Source organism: Salvelinus alpinus, chromosome 2 (genome assembly GCF_045679555.1).
Source record: "Salvelinus alpinus chromosome 2, SLU_Salpinus.1, whole genome shotgun sequence".
NCBI classification, from domain to species: Eukaryota; Metazoa; Chordata; class Actinopteri; order Salmoniformes; family Salmonidae; genus Salvelinus; species Salvelinus alpinus.
Window position 1 is genome coordinate 9362937 of NC_092087.1, and position 13304 is coordinate 9376240.

The following is a 13304-nucleotide window of genomic DNA, read 5'->3' on the forward strand; positions in this document are numbered from 1 at the left end:
CCTATCACATTGTGTTAATAAAGACTACTGTTCCCATAGTGCAATACATTACATGCCGGCATGTTGATAAAATTGTATGGCCTTTTATGGCCACACACCTATGTACTTTGCTAGCTGAATTATCTGGTTATTAAAAGAAAATACATGTTTTGTCATACCCGTGGTATATGGTCTGATGTACCACGGCTGTCAGCCAATCAGCTTTCCGTGCTCAAACCACCCACTCAACACCCCTCAACATCTCAACTCCCATACCGGAGACACCTCAACATCTCAATGCTCCCATACCGGAATCGCCTCAACATCTCAACGCTCCCATACCGGAAACCCCTCAACATCTCAATGCTCCCATACCGGAATCGCCTCAACATCTCAACACTCCCATACCGGAATCGCCTCAACATCTCAACGCTCCCATACCGGAAACCCCTCAACATCTCAACGCTCCCATACCGGAGACACCTCAACATCTCAACGCTCCCATACCGGAGCCCCCTCAACATCTCAACGCTCCCATATCGGAATCCCCTCAACATCTCAACGCTCCCATACCGGAATCCCCTCAACATCTCAACGCTCCCATACCGGAATCCCCTCAACATCTCAACGCTCACATACCGGAATCCCCTCAACATCTCAACGCTCCCATACCGGAATCCCCTCAACATCTCAACGCTCCCATACCGGAATCCCCTCAACATCTCAACGCTCCCATACCGGAATCCCCTCAACATCTCAACTCCCATACCGGAATCCCCTCAACATCTCAACGCTCCCATACCGGAATCCCCTCAACATCTCAACGCTCCCATATCGGAATCCCCTCAACATCTCAACTCCCATACCGGAATCGCCTCAACATCTCAACGCTCCCATATCGGAATCCCCTCAACATCTCAACGCTCCCATACCGGAATCCCCTCAACATCTCAACGCTCCCATATCGGAATCCCCTCAACATCTCAACGCTCCCATACCGGAATCCCCTCAACATCTCAACGCTCCCATACCGGAATCCCCTCAACATCTCAACGCTCCCATACCGGAATCCCCTCAACATCTCAACGCTCCCATACCGGAGACACCTCAACATCTCAACGCTCCCATACCGGAAACACCTCAACATCTCAACTCCCATACCGGAGACACCTCAACATCTCAACGCTCCCATACCGGAAACACCTCAACATCTCAACTCCCATACCGGAGACACCTCAACATCTCAACGCTCCCATACCGGAAACACCTCAACATCTCAACTCCCATACCGGAGACCCCTCAACATCTCAACGCTCCCATACCGGAAACACCTCAACATCTCAACTCCCATACCGGAGACCCCTCAACATCTCAACACTCCCATACCGGAGACACCTCAACATCTCAACGCTCCCATACCGGAAACACCTCAACATCTCAACTCCCATACCGGAGACACCTCAACATCTCAACGCTCCCATACCGGAAACACCTCAACATCTCAACTCCCATACCGGAGACCCCTCAACATCTCAACGCTCCCATACCGGAAACACCTCAACATCTCAACTCCCATACCGGAGACCCCTCAACATCTCAACACTCCCATACCGGAGACACCTCAACATCTCAACGCTCCCATACCGGAAACACCTCAACATCTCAACTCCCATACCGGAGACACCTCAACATCTCAACGCTCCCATACCGGAAACCCCTCAACATCTCAACTCCCATACCGGAGACCCCTCAACATCTCAACACTCCCATATCGGAAACCCCTCAACATCTCAACGCTCCCATACCGGAAACACCTCAACATCTCAACTCCCATACCGGAGACACCTCAACATCTCAACGCTCCCATACCGGAATCCCCTCAACATCTCAACGCTCCCATACCGGAAACACCTCAACATCTCAACTCCCATACCGGAGACACCTCAACATCTCAACGCTCCCATACCGGAAACCCCTCAACATCTCAACTCCCATACCGGAGACCCCTCAACATCTCAACACTCCCATATCGGAATCCCCTCAACATCTCAACTCCCATACCGGAATCCCCTCAACATCTCAACGCTCCCATACCAGAAACCCCTCAACATCTCAACGCTCCCATACCGGAGACACCTCAACATCTCAACGCTCCCATACCGGAAACCCCTCAACATCTCAACTCCCATACCGGAGACCCCACAACATCTCAACACTCCCATATCGGAAACCCCTCAACATCTCAACGCTCCCATACCGGAAACACCTCAACATCTCAACTCCCATACCGGAGACACCTCAACATCTCAACGCTCCCATACCGGAATCCCCTCAACATCTCAACGCTCCCATACCGGAAACCCCTCAACATCTCAACTCCCATACCGGAGACCCCTCAACATCTCAACACTCCCATATCGGAATCCCCTCAACATCTCAACTCCCATACCGGAATCCCCTCAACATCTCAACGCTCCCATACCAGAAACCCCTCAACATCTCAACGCTCCCATACCGGAATCCCCTCAACATCTCAACGCTCCCATACCGGAATCCCCTCAACATCTCAACGCTCCCATACCGGAATCCCCTCAACATCTCAACGCTCCCATACCGGAATCCCCTCAACATCTCAACACTCCCATACCGGAATCCCCTCAACATCTCATCTCCCATACCAGAAACCCCTCAACATCTCAACGCTCCCATACCGGAATCCCCTCAACATCTCTACTCCCATACCAGAATCCCCTCAACATCTCAACGCTCCCATACCGGAATCCCCTCAACATCTCAACGCTCCCATACCGGAATCCCCTCAACATCTCAACGCTCCCATACCGGAATCCCCTCAACATCTCAACTCCCATACCAGAAACCCCTCAACATCTCAACTCCCATACCGGAGACCCCTCAACATCTCAACGCTCCCATACCGGAATCCCCTCAACATCTCAACGCTCCCATACCGGAGACACCTCAACATCTCAACGCTCCCATACCGGAATCCCCTCAACATCTCAACGCTCCCATACCGGAAACCCCTCAACATCTCAACTCCCATACCGGAGACCCCTCAACATCTCAACACTCCCATATCGGAATCCCCTCAACATCTCAACTCCCATACCGGAATCCCCTCAACATCTCAACGCTCCCATACCAGAAACCCCTCAACATCTCAACGCTCCCATACCGGAGACACCTCAACATCTCAACGCTCCCATACCGGAAACCCCTCAACATCTCAACTCCCATACCGGAGACCCCTCAACATCTCAACACTCCCATATCGGAAACCCCTCAACATCTCAACGCTCCCATACCGGAAACACCTCAACATCTCAACTCCCATACCGGAGACACCTCAACATCTCAACGCTCCCATACCGGAATCCCCTCAACATCTCAACGCTCCCATACCGGAAACCCCTCAACATCTCAACTCCCATACCGGAGACCCCTCAACATCTCAACACTCCCATATCGGAATCCCCTCAACATCTCAACTCCCATACCGGAATCCCCTCAACATCTCAACGCTCCCATACCAGAAACCCCTCAACATCTCAACGCTCCCATACCGGAATCCCCTCAACATCTCAACGCTCCCATACCGGAATCCCCTCAACATCTCAACGCTCCCATACCGGAATCCCCTCAACATCTCAACGCTCCCATACCGGAATCCCCTCAACATCTCAACGCTCCCATACCGGAATCCCCTCAACATCTCAACTCCCATACCAGAAACCCCTCAACATCTCAACGCTCCCATACCGGAATCCCCTCAACATCTCAACTCCCATACCAGAATCCCCTCAACATCTCAACGCTCCCATACCGGAATCCCCTCAACATCTCAACGCTCCCATACCGGAATCCCCTCAACATCTCAACGCTCCCATACCGGAATCCCCTCAACATCTCAACTCCCATACCAGAAACCCCTCAACATCTCAACTCCCATACCGGAGACCCCTCAACATCTCAACGCTCCCATACCGGAATCCCCTCAACATCTCAACGCTCCCATACCGGAGACACCTCAACATCTCAACGCTCCCATACCGGAATCCCCTCAACATCTCAACGCTCCCATACCGGAATCCCCTCAACATCTCAACGCTCCCATACCGGAATCCCCTCAACATCTCAACTCCCATACCGGAGACACCTCAACATCTCAACACTCCCATATCGGAAACCCCTCAACATCTCAACGCTCCCATACCGGAGACCCCTCAACATCTCAACGCTCCCATACCGGAGACACCTCAACATCTCAACATATTTTGTTTCTCTTTATGGGCTGGGCCATTACATTCAGACACAGTTCCAGTCAACCTTTAGTGTAATGTCTCTGCTTGGCACATTTCCTGAACTTAATGCAAGTGTATGATAATAGTAGCATTTGTATTGATTAAACAGTTATTGTGAACGGGCATTATGAAGGATTGATAGCGATCACAGACTGTAACTACAAAGGCAACACGAGGGCTGCAGCAGAACGGGAGTGAACACTTTGCTTTGTACTTATGACTATGTATAAATCAACATTTAGCCATCATTTTACAACTTCTTGGTCATGTATTAGTAAGGAAACAATGAGCAGGATTCATAGTCATTGACTAAAGCACAATGTCTCAAAGTGGGGATCCAGTGAGTTTACATGGTGTAATACAATACAATATTATTCATGTACATTTTATGTTCTTAAACCTGGGCAACATGGGCCTAATTATTATATCTTGTGTTCTTGCCTAGTCGTATTGCACTTTTTACATAAATGTACTGTATAAATGCACTGTATAAATGCACTGTATAAATGCACTGTATAAATGCACTGTATAAATGTATGTACTGTATAAATGCACTGTATAAATGTACTGTATAAATGCACTGTATAAATGCACTGTATAAATGCACTGTATAAATGTACTGTATAAATGCACTGTATAAATGCACTGTATAAATGCACTGTATAAATGCACTGTATAAATGCACTGTATAAATGCACTGTATAAATGCACTGTATAAATGTACTGTATAAATGCACTGTATAAATGCACTGTATAAATGCACTGTATAAATGCACTGTATAAATGCACTGTATAAATGTACTGTATAAATGTACTGTATAAATGCACTGTATAAATGCACTGTATAAATGCACTGTATAAATGCATTGTATAAATGTACTGTATAAATGTACTGTATAAATGCACTGTATAAATGCACTGTATAAATGTACTGTATAAATGTACTGTATAAATGTACTGTATAAATGCACTGTATAAATGCACTGTATAAATGCACTGTATAAATGTACTGTATAAATGTACTGTATAAATGCACTGTATAAATGTACTGTATAAATGCATTGTAATTTAAATCTAGAATCCTTAGTTGCTACATCAAGTTTTGGTATGGAATACCATGATATATACCCATTGATTCTTGAAGAATATAACTTATAAATACCTCATGAGCTCAGTTTAACTGTCACACTCCATCATAACCCAAAATATAAACATGTTTTACTCCAATGTTTGTAAACAATGTGAATGTAAACAAACACTGTATAGCCTCAACACATGATAAATCTATACTATATCATGGATGGTCAGTCCTTGCATCCATAGCGCTGGCTGTGAATTTGGGAGTAGTTACATTTCTCCAGGCCCATCCTTCAGCTCTTTACCAAAAACAGAGGAGGCCGCTTTGTTATTGACTCTAGCTTTAAGATTTAAAACGGTAAAGTCTTCCCTCTGACCCCTGACAAAATGTGTAGAATTGCAGAAAATGTTATCTCTGATGCCAAGAGGTGGGCTTTAAAATGTTTCTTCGCAGGGCCCGAGACTTGGTTTATCTAGCGATGCACTGCCAGTCTGTGTGAACCTCCTTATATGCAATTTCAAAAACAATACAAGATAATATTTATCCCCATCGAGTTATGAGGGGGTCGCTGATGAATTTACTCTTCCCTTGTCTCGCACTTCTCTTCTCTCTTCTCTTCTCTCTTCTCTCTTCTCTTCTCTTCTCTCTTCTCTCCGTCAGGAGTTCCCATCAGTCAGTGCTCTGGAGCTACTGGTTAGAGCCAACATCACAGTCAAGTCGAGCATCAAACACCTGGTGCTGAGGGATGCTGCCGCACAGGTAACACACACGCGCAGACACACGCGCAGACACACGCGCAGACACACGCGCAGGCACACGCGCAGGCACACGCGCAGGCACACGCGCAGGCACACGCGCAGGCACACGCACACACACACACACACACACACACACACACACACACACACACACACACACACACACACACACACACACACACACACACACACACACACACACACACACACACACACACACACACACACACACACACGAATAACTAGGGCCAGGCTTTTCCTGACCAAGACGCTGGGCTTTAACTACTAGTGATACGTACACAGTAAAGACAAGACACTTCACAATAAAACACTAATATATGACTGTGTTTTCCCTGTAGGTCCCAGTGATGATTTACCCAGAGGTTGGTCTGACTGCCCAGTACTGGATCCCCTGGTGGTGGATTCTCATAGCCATCCTGGCTGGTATCCTGGTGCTGTCCCTGATGGTCTGCATCCTCTGGAAGGTACCAACAACTAGTATAACACAGACTAAACACCTCTATTACTGTGTCTTACATATCTATATAATCACTGGTGGAAAAAGTGCCCAATTGTCATACTTGAGTAGAAGTAAAGATACCTTAATAGAAAACGACTCAAGTAAAAGTGAAAGTCACCCAGTAAAATACTACTTGAGTAAATGTCTAAAAGTATCTGGATTTAAATGTACTTAAGTACAGTGGTGGAAAAAAGTACTACATTGTCATACTTGAGTAAACGTACAAAGTAAAATTAAATGCTATACATCAAATTCCTGATATTAAGCAAACAAGACAACACAATTTCCTTATTATTGTTATTTTTTGACAGCCAGAGGTACACTCTACCACTCAGACATCATTTACAAACGAAGCATTTGTGTTTAGTGATTCTGCCAGATCAGAGGCAGTAGGGATGACCAGGGATGTTCTCTTGATAAGTGTGTGAATTGGACCATTTTCCTGTACCTGCTAAGCTTTCAAAATGTAACGAGTAATTTTGGGTGTCAAGGAAAATGTATGAGGTAAAAAGTACATTATTTTCTTTAGGAATGGTGGGAAGTAAAAGTAAAAGTTGTCAATTTTTTTTTATAGTAAAGAAAAGTACAGATACTCCCAAAAAATGACTTAAGTAGTACTTTAATAAAGTATTTTTACTTAAGTACTTTACACAACTGTATATAATCCTGGTTGGTATCCTGGTGCTGGCTCTGCTGGTCTGTCCACTCTGAAATGTACCAACACACATCATATTTGACTATACGTACTGTAGTTACTGTACCTATATTATCCTGGATGCACCAGGGCAGTGATTGGGGACATTGCCCTGTGTAGGGTGCCGTCTTTCAGATGGGACGTTAAACGGGTGTCCTGACTCTCTGTGATCACTAAAGAACCCATGACACTTATTGTAAGAGTAGGGGTGTTAACCCTGGTGTCCTGGCTAAATGCCCAATCTGGCCCTCATACCATCATGGACACCTAATCATCCCCAGCTTCCAATTGGCTCATTTATTCCCTCCTCCTCTCCCCTGTAACTATTCCCCAGGTCGTTGCTGTAAATCAGAATGAGTTCTCAGCAGGGGTTGGAAGTATTTCAGGGAACAGAACCAGAAACCGAAAAATAACATTTTCAGAGGAATGGAAACCGAACAGGGAACAGAAGTGCTCTCCTGCTCTGGAACAGAACCATTATTTTCACATCTTTAAAACCGGTTAATAACGGTATTTTTTATTCCAAAAAATATTCCTAATGTCCAGTATAAAATTCTGTAATTCGGTGAAGTTATAATGCTAGTAATAGCCTAAACACATTCCAGTCATGATGTTCAACACTTCAAGCCCCCTCCATGTCCACCCCTCTCTCTCGCTCTCTCCCCTCTCGTGAAATTTCAGCCGCATCTGGTGCCTGCACTTATCTGACCAATCAAACATGAAAACAACTACATTACCCTAGATTACCCTACTTCTAGTCAGAACATCGGAACGGAATGATTCGAAAATGATTTTGGTTCCAACCCCTGGTTCTCACTCAACTTACCTGGTAAAATAAGGGTAAAATAAATAAATACATGGCTGGTAAACTGGTGCTGACCCTGCATACTCTGGAAGGTCCACACACATCATACTGTATATTAGTTACTGTAGGTGACTACATATCTATGTTATCCAGGTCATCGTCCTGTATATGACTATACCTTCTGTAACGTTCGTCTATTTCTTCCTCCTCGGATGAGGAGAGGCGAGAAGGATCGGACCAAAATGCAGCGTAGGTGGAATACATGATGAATTTATTTAAATAAAGACGAACACGAAAAACACTTGGAAAATTACAAAACAAAAAACGACGTAGACCGACCTGAACATATGAACTTACATAAACACGAAGAACGCACGAACAGGTACAGACTAGCACAAACGATACAGTCCCGTGTGGAAACAAACACTGACACGGAAGACAATCACCCACAAACAAACAGTGTGAACAACCTACCTTAATATGGTTCTCAATCAGAGGAAACGTCAAACACCTGCCCCTAATTGAGAACCATATCAGGCAACACATTGAACCCAACATAGAAACACATAACATAGACTACCCACCCAGCTCACGTCCTGACCAACAAAACAAAGTTAAAACAAAGGAAAATAAGGTCAGGAACGTGACACCTTCTGTATATTAGTTACTGTAGGTGACTACATATCTCTGTTATCCTGGCTGGTATACTGCTGCTGGCCCTATTGGTCTGCATACTGTGGAAGAAGACCATCCATCCCTATACTCTTATCATTCAATCATAATGTATTTTGTATCAAGCTGTGATCTTCAGATCTTTCTTCTATTCTCCTCACCTCTCTGAGATAAGTCAGTTATCTATCTCGTCTCTAGTCCATCTCTCCTCTCCCCGTCTCCAGTCCATCTCTCCTCACCTCTCTGAGATAAGTCAGTTATTTATCTCGTCTCCAGTCCATCTCTCCTCACCTCGTCTCTAGTCCATCTCTCCTCACCTCGTCTCTAGTCCATATCTCCTCTCCATGTCTCTAGTCCATCTCTCCTCTCCTCGTCTCTAGTCCATCTCTCCTCACCTCGTCTCTAGTCCATATCTCCTCTCCCCGTCTCTAGTCCATCTCTCCTCTCCCCGTCTCTAGTCCATCTCTCCTCTCCATGTCTCTAGTCCATCTCTCCTCTCCACGTCTCCAGTCCATCTCTCCTCACCTCGTCTCTAGTCCATATCTCCTCTCCCCGTCTCTAGTCCATCTCTCCTCTCCCCGTCTCTAGTCCATCTCTCCTCTCCCCATCTCTAGTCCATCTCTCCTCTCCCCGTCTCTAGTCCATCTCTCCTCTCCTCGTCTCTAGTCCATCTCTCCTCTCCTCGTCTCTAGTCCATCTCTCCTCTCCCCGTCTCTAGTCCATCTCTCCTCTCCCCGTCTCTAGTCCATCTCTCCTCTCCCCGTCTCTAGTCCATCTCTCCTCTCCTCGTCTCTAGTCCATCTCTCCTCTCCTCGTCTCTAGTCCATCTCTCCTCTCCACATCTCTAGTCCATCTCTCCTCTCCACATCTCTAGTCCATCTCTCCTCTCCACATCTCTAGTCCATCTCTCCTCTCCACATCTCTAGTCCATCTCTCCTCTCCCCGTCTCCAGTCCATTTCTCCTCTCCACATCTCTAGTCCATCTCTCCTCTCCTCGTCTCTAGTCCATCTCTCCTCTCCCCGTCTCTAGTCCATCTCTCCTCTCCCCGTCTCTAGTCCATCTCTCCTCTCCTCGTCTCTAGTCCATCTCTCCTCTCCTCGTCTCTAGTCCATCTCTCCTCTCCACATCTCTAGTCCATCTCTCCTCTCCACATCTCTAGTCCATCTCTCCTCTCCACATCTCTAGTCCATCTCTCCTCTCCACATCTCTAGTCCATCTCTCCTCTCCCCGTCTCCAGTCCATCTCTCCTCTCCACGTCTCCAGTCCATCTCTCCTCACCTCGTCTCTAGTCCATATATCCTCTCCCCGTCTCTAGTCCATCTCTCCTCTCCCCGTCTCTAGTCCATCTCTCCTCTCCCCATCTCTAGTCCATCTCTCCTCTCCCCGTCTCTAGTCCATCTCTCCTCTCCCCGTCTCTAGTCCATCTCTCCTCTCCCCGTCTCTAGTCCATCTCTCCTCTCCTCGTCTCTAGTCCATCTCTCCTCTCCCCGTCTCTAGTCCATCTCTCCTCTCCACGTCTCCAGTCCATCTCTCCTCTCCTCGTCTCTAGTCCATCTCTCCTCTCCCCGTCTCTAGTCCATCTCTCCTCTCCCCGTCTCTAGTCCATCTCTCCTCTCCACGTCTCCAGTCCATCTCTCCTCTCCTCGTCTCTAGTCCATCTCTCCTCTCCCCGTCTCTAGTCCATCTCTCCTCTCCCCGTCTCTAGTCCATCTCTCCTCTCCATGTCTCTAGTCCATCTCTCCTCTCCTCGTCTCTAGTCCATCTCTCCTCTCTCCGTCTCCAGTCCATCTCTCCTCTCCATGTCTCTAGTCCATCTCTCCTCTCCCCGTCTCTAGTCCATCTCTCCTCTCCCCGTCTCTAGTCCATATCTCCTCTCCATGTCTCTAGTCCATCTCTCCTCTCCTCGTCTCTAGTCCATCTCTCCTCACCTCGTCTCTAGTCCATCTCTCCTCTCCTCGTCTCTAGTCCATCTCTCCTCTCCCCGTCTCTAGTCCATCTCTCCTCTCCCCGTCTCTAGTCCATCTCTCCTCTCCCCGTCTCTAGTCCATCTCTCCTCTCCCCGTCTCAAGTCCATCTCTCCTCTCCACGTCTCTAGTCCATCTCTCCTATCCCCGTCTCTAGTCCATCTCTCCTCTCCACATCTCTAGTCCATCTCTCATCTTCACATCTCTAGTCCATCTCTCCTCTTCTCGTCTCTAGTCCATCTCTCCTCTCCCCATTTCTAGTCAATATCTCCTCTCCCCATCTCTTCTTCATCTCTCCTCTCCCCATTTCTAGTCTTTATCTCCTCTCCCCATCTCTTTTACTCTGTACTTCTTTTTCACCTCCCTCCCTCCACTACATGTCTGTTGTAACTCCTTCTCTTCCACCCTCTCCTCAGTGTGGGTTCTTCAAGCGTACAGAGCGCCACCCCCAGTACGAGACAGAATACTACCACGCCCACATGCACATTCAGCCCTTTGAGGTGGAGAAGCAGGCATCAGACCAATAGGTTCCTGCTTTCCCCTCCCCTCTCCCCCAAGCGGTAAAACCACGCACCCTGGCCTGCCTCGTACTGGCAAGCCCTGGTCTCTCACGCCCTGCAGTTCCCCTTAGACACTGATCCAGGTTCAGTTTTGCGTTGCCTCCTCTAATGGTTAAGGTTAAGGGTTTTGGGGGATGGGTAAGCTGATCCTAGATCTGTGCCTAACGGACAGAGACCTGTTGTGCTGTGTGCTGTGGCTCTGCGTGCCGTGTGATCTTTGACCTTAAATTCTGTACGTGAAACAAGTTAATTCTGGCACAAGGAAGTCATGTTCCTAATAATTCTGGTTCTATTCATGAACATTATCATTCCATCTGGGTCCACACTTGACAACAATGTTAGAATGAACATGTGTTCTCTGTTGTTCTTTTGTGTTTCTGACAAAATGGGGGGCGCTGCAAGAGTGTGGTGGATGTAGGTGAAATGACAACGTGTGGCAGCGTAATTGTAATGTTTTGCAAGGCACTGGTGTGTTTTCTTTGTTTGTGCGTCACCTGTTTTACTGACGTTTCACAAGTCACCTGAACATTTTGGTTTGTGTGGCACCTGCACAATCAAAAGCAAAAAAATCTCCTTCAGGTTACTCAGCGGCATCGACAAAGTACATTTTTCATACGCTCTCTCCTTCCCTCCCCCCTCTCTCTCCCACAGTGTGGTTTCTTCCGTCGGGTCCAGTATGAAGACAAAGTGCCTCAGTACCATGCGGTGAAGATCCCCCATCAGGACCTGCCCCAGTTCCATGAGAGCCAGCAGAAGGCAGGGGTCCTCCACAAGAAAGAGTGGGCTACACACTGGAGCGACGGAACTTCCTGATCGACAGCAACAACAACAACAACAACAAGGAATTGAATAAAAAACAAACCCCTAATTCCACCCATATGGCCCACTCACTAACTCTGCGGTGTAATAAATGTGTGCACACAGACTGGCCGTGTCACAACAGTGTTGTGACACATTGAGGCTACGTCCTGATTCTTCACCCTTCTTCTGAAGTGGACTTATTAATGCTGACTACGCTCTCCGACGTATTTATATGGACAGTGATGCTAACTTTCTACATTGTCTCTATAGTCCAGCATTTTGGATTTGAGTTCAAATGTTCCACATGAGGTGACAGTACATAATGTCATCTTCACTTGAGGGTATTATTTATACATATCTGATTTACCATTTAGAAATGAAAGCACTTTGTAGATCTAGTCCCCCCATTTGAAGACGTCATGAGTATTTGGACAAATTTCACTTACATGTGTATTAAAATAGTCAAAAATGTAAGTTTTTGGTCCCATATTCCTAGCACACAATGACTACATCAAGTTTGTGACTCTACAAACTTGTTGGATACATTAGATGGTTCTAAACACTTCTACATGAACGTGGATGCTAAAATGATTATGGATAGTCATGAATCATTAAAGACGATGAGTGAGAAAGTTACAGAGGGTCAAAGGTCTTGCCCCCAAGACATGCTAACCTCCCTTGTTATTGGTAATGTTGAGAGGTTAGCATGCTTTGCTGTAGCTTCTATAACTTTCCCACTCATCATTATTCACAATTCATTCATGATTTTTCTTAACTCGTGGCATTATCAGGATAGATATATATATTGATATTGATATAGAACTGTTCACAAACATCTCATCTACTCACTTAGATCACTCTAATCCTCATTCACCATTCAGTTCCTATTGGCTAGTTCCATTCACCATTCAGTTCCTATTGGCTAGTTCCATTCACCATTCAGTTCCTATTGGCTAGTTCCATTCACCATTCAGTTCCTATTGGCTAGTTCCATTCACCATTCAGTTCCTATTGGCTAGTTCCATTCACCATTCAGTTCCTATTGGCTAGTTCCATTCACCATTCAGTTCCTATTGGCTAGTTCCATTCACCATTCAGTTCCTATTGGCTAGTTCCATTCACCATTCAGTTCCTATTGGCTAGTTCCATT

General features: G+C 46.5%; 1 protein-coding gene across 1 annotated transcript in view; it reads left to right on the forward strand.

Annotated features, from left to right (window-relative positions):
- Positions 1-13088, forward strand: part of LOC139553459 (integrin alpha-7-like) — a 77220-nt gene extending 64132 nt beyond the window's left edge. The window contains exons 21-23 of the mRNA XM_071365802.1: positions 6040-6138; positions 6497-6622; positions 12005-13088. Of these exons, the coding sequence (XP_071221903.1) occupies positions 6040-6138; positions 6497-6622; positions 12005-12166 (387 nt within the window). The 3' untranslated portion in view covers positions 12167-13088. The remainder of the gene's footprint in view (positions 1-6039; positions 6139-6496; positions 6623-12004) is intronic.
- Positions 13089-13304: the final 216 nt, after the last annotated feature.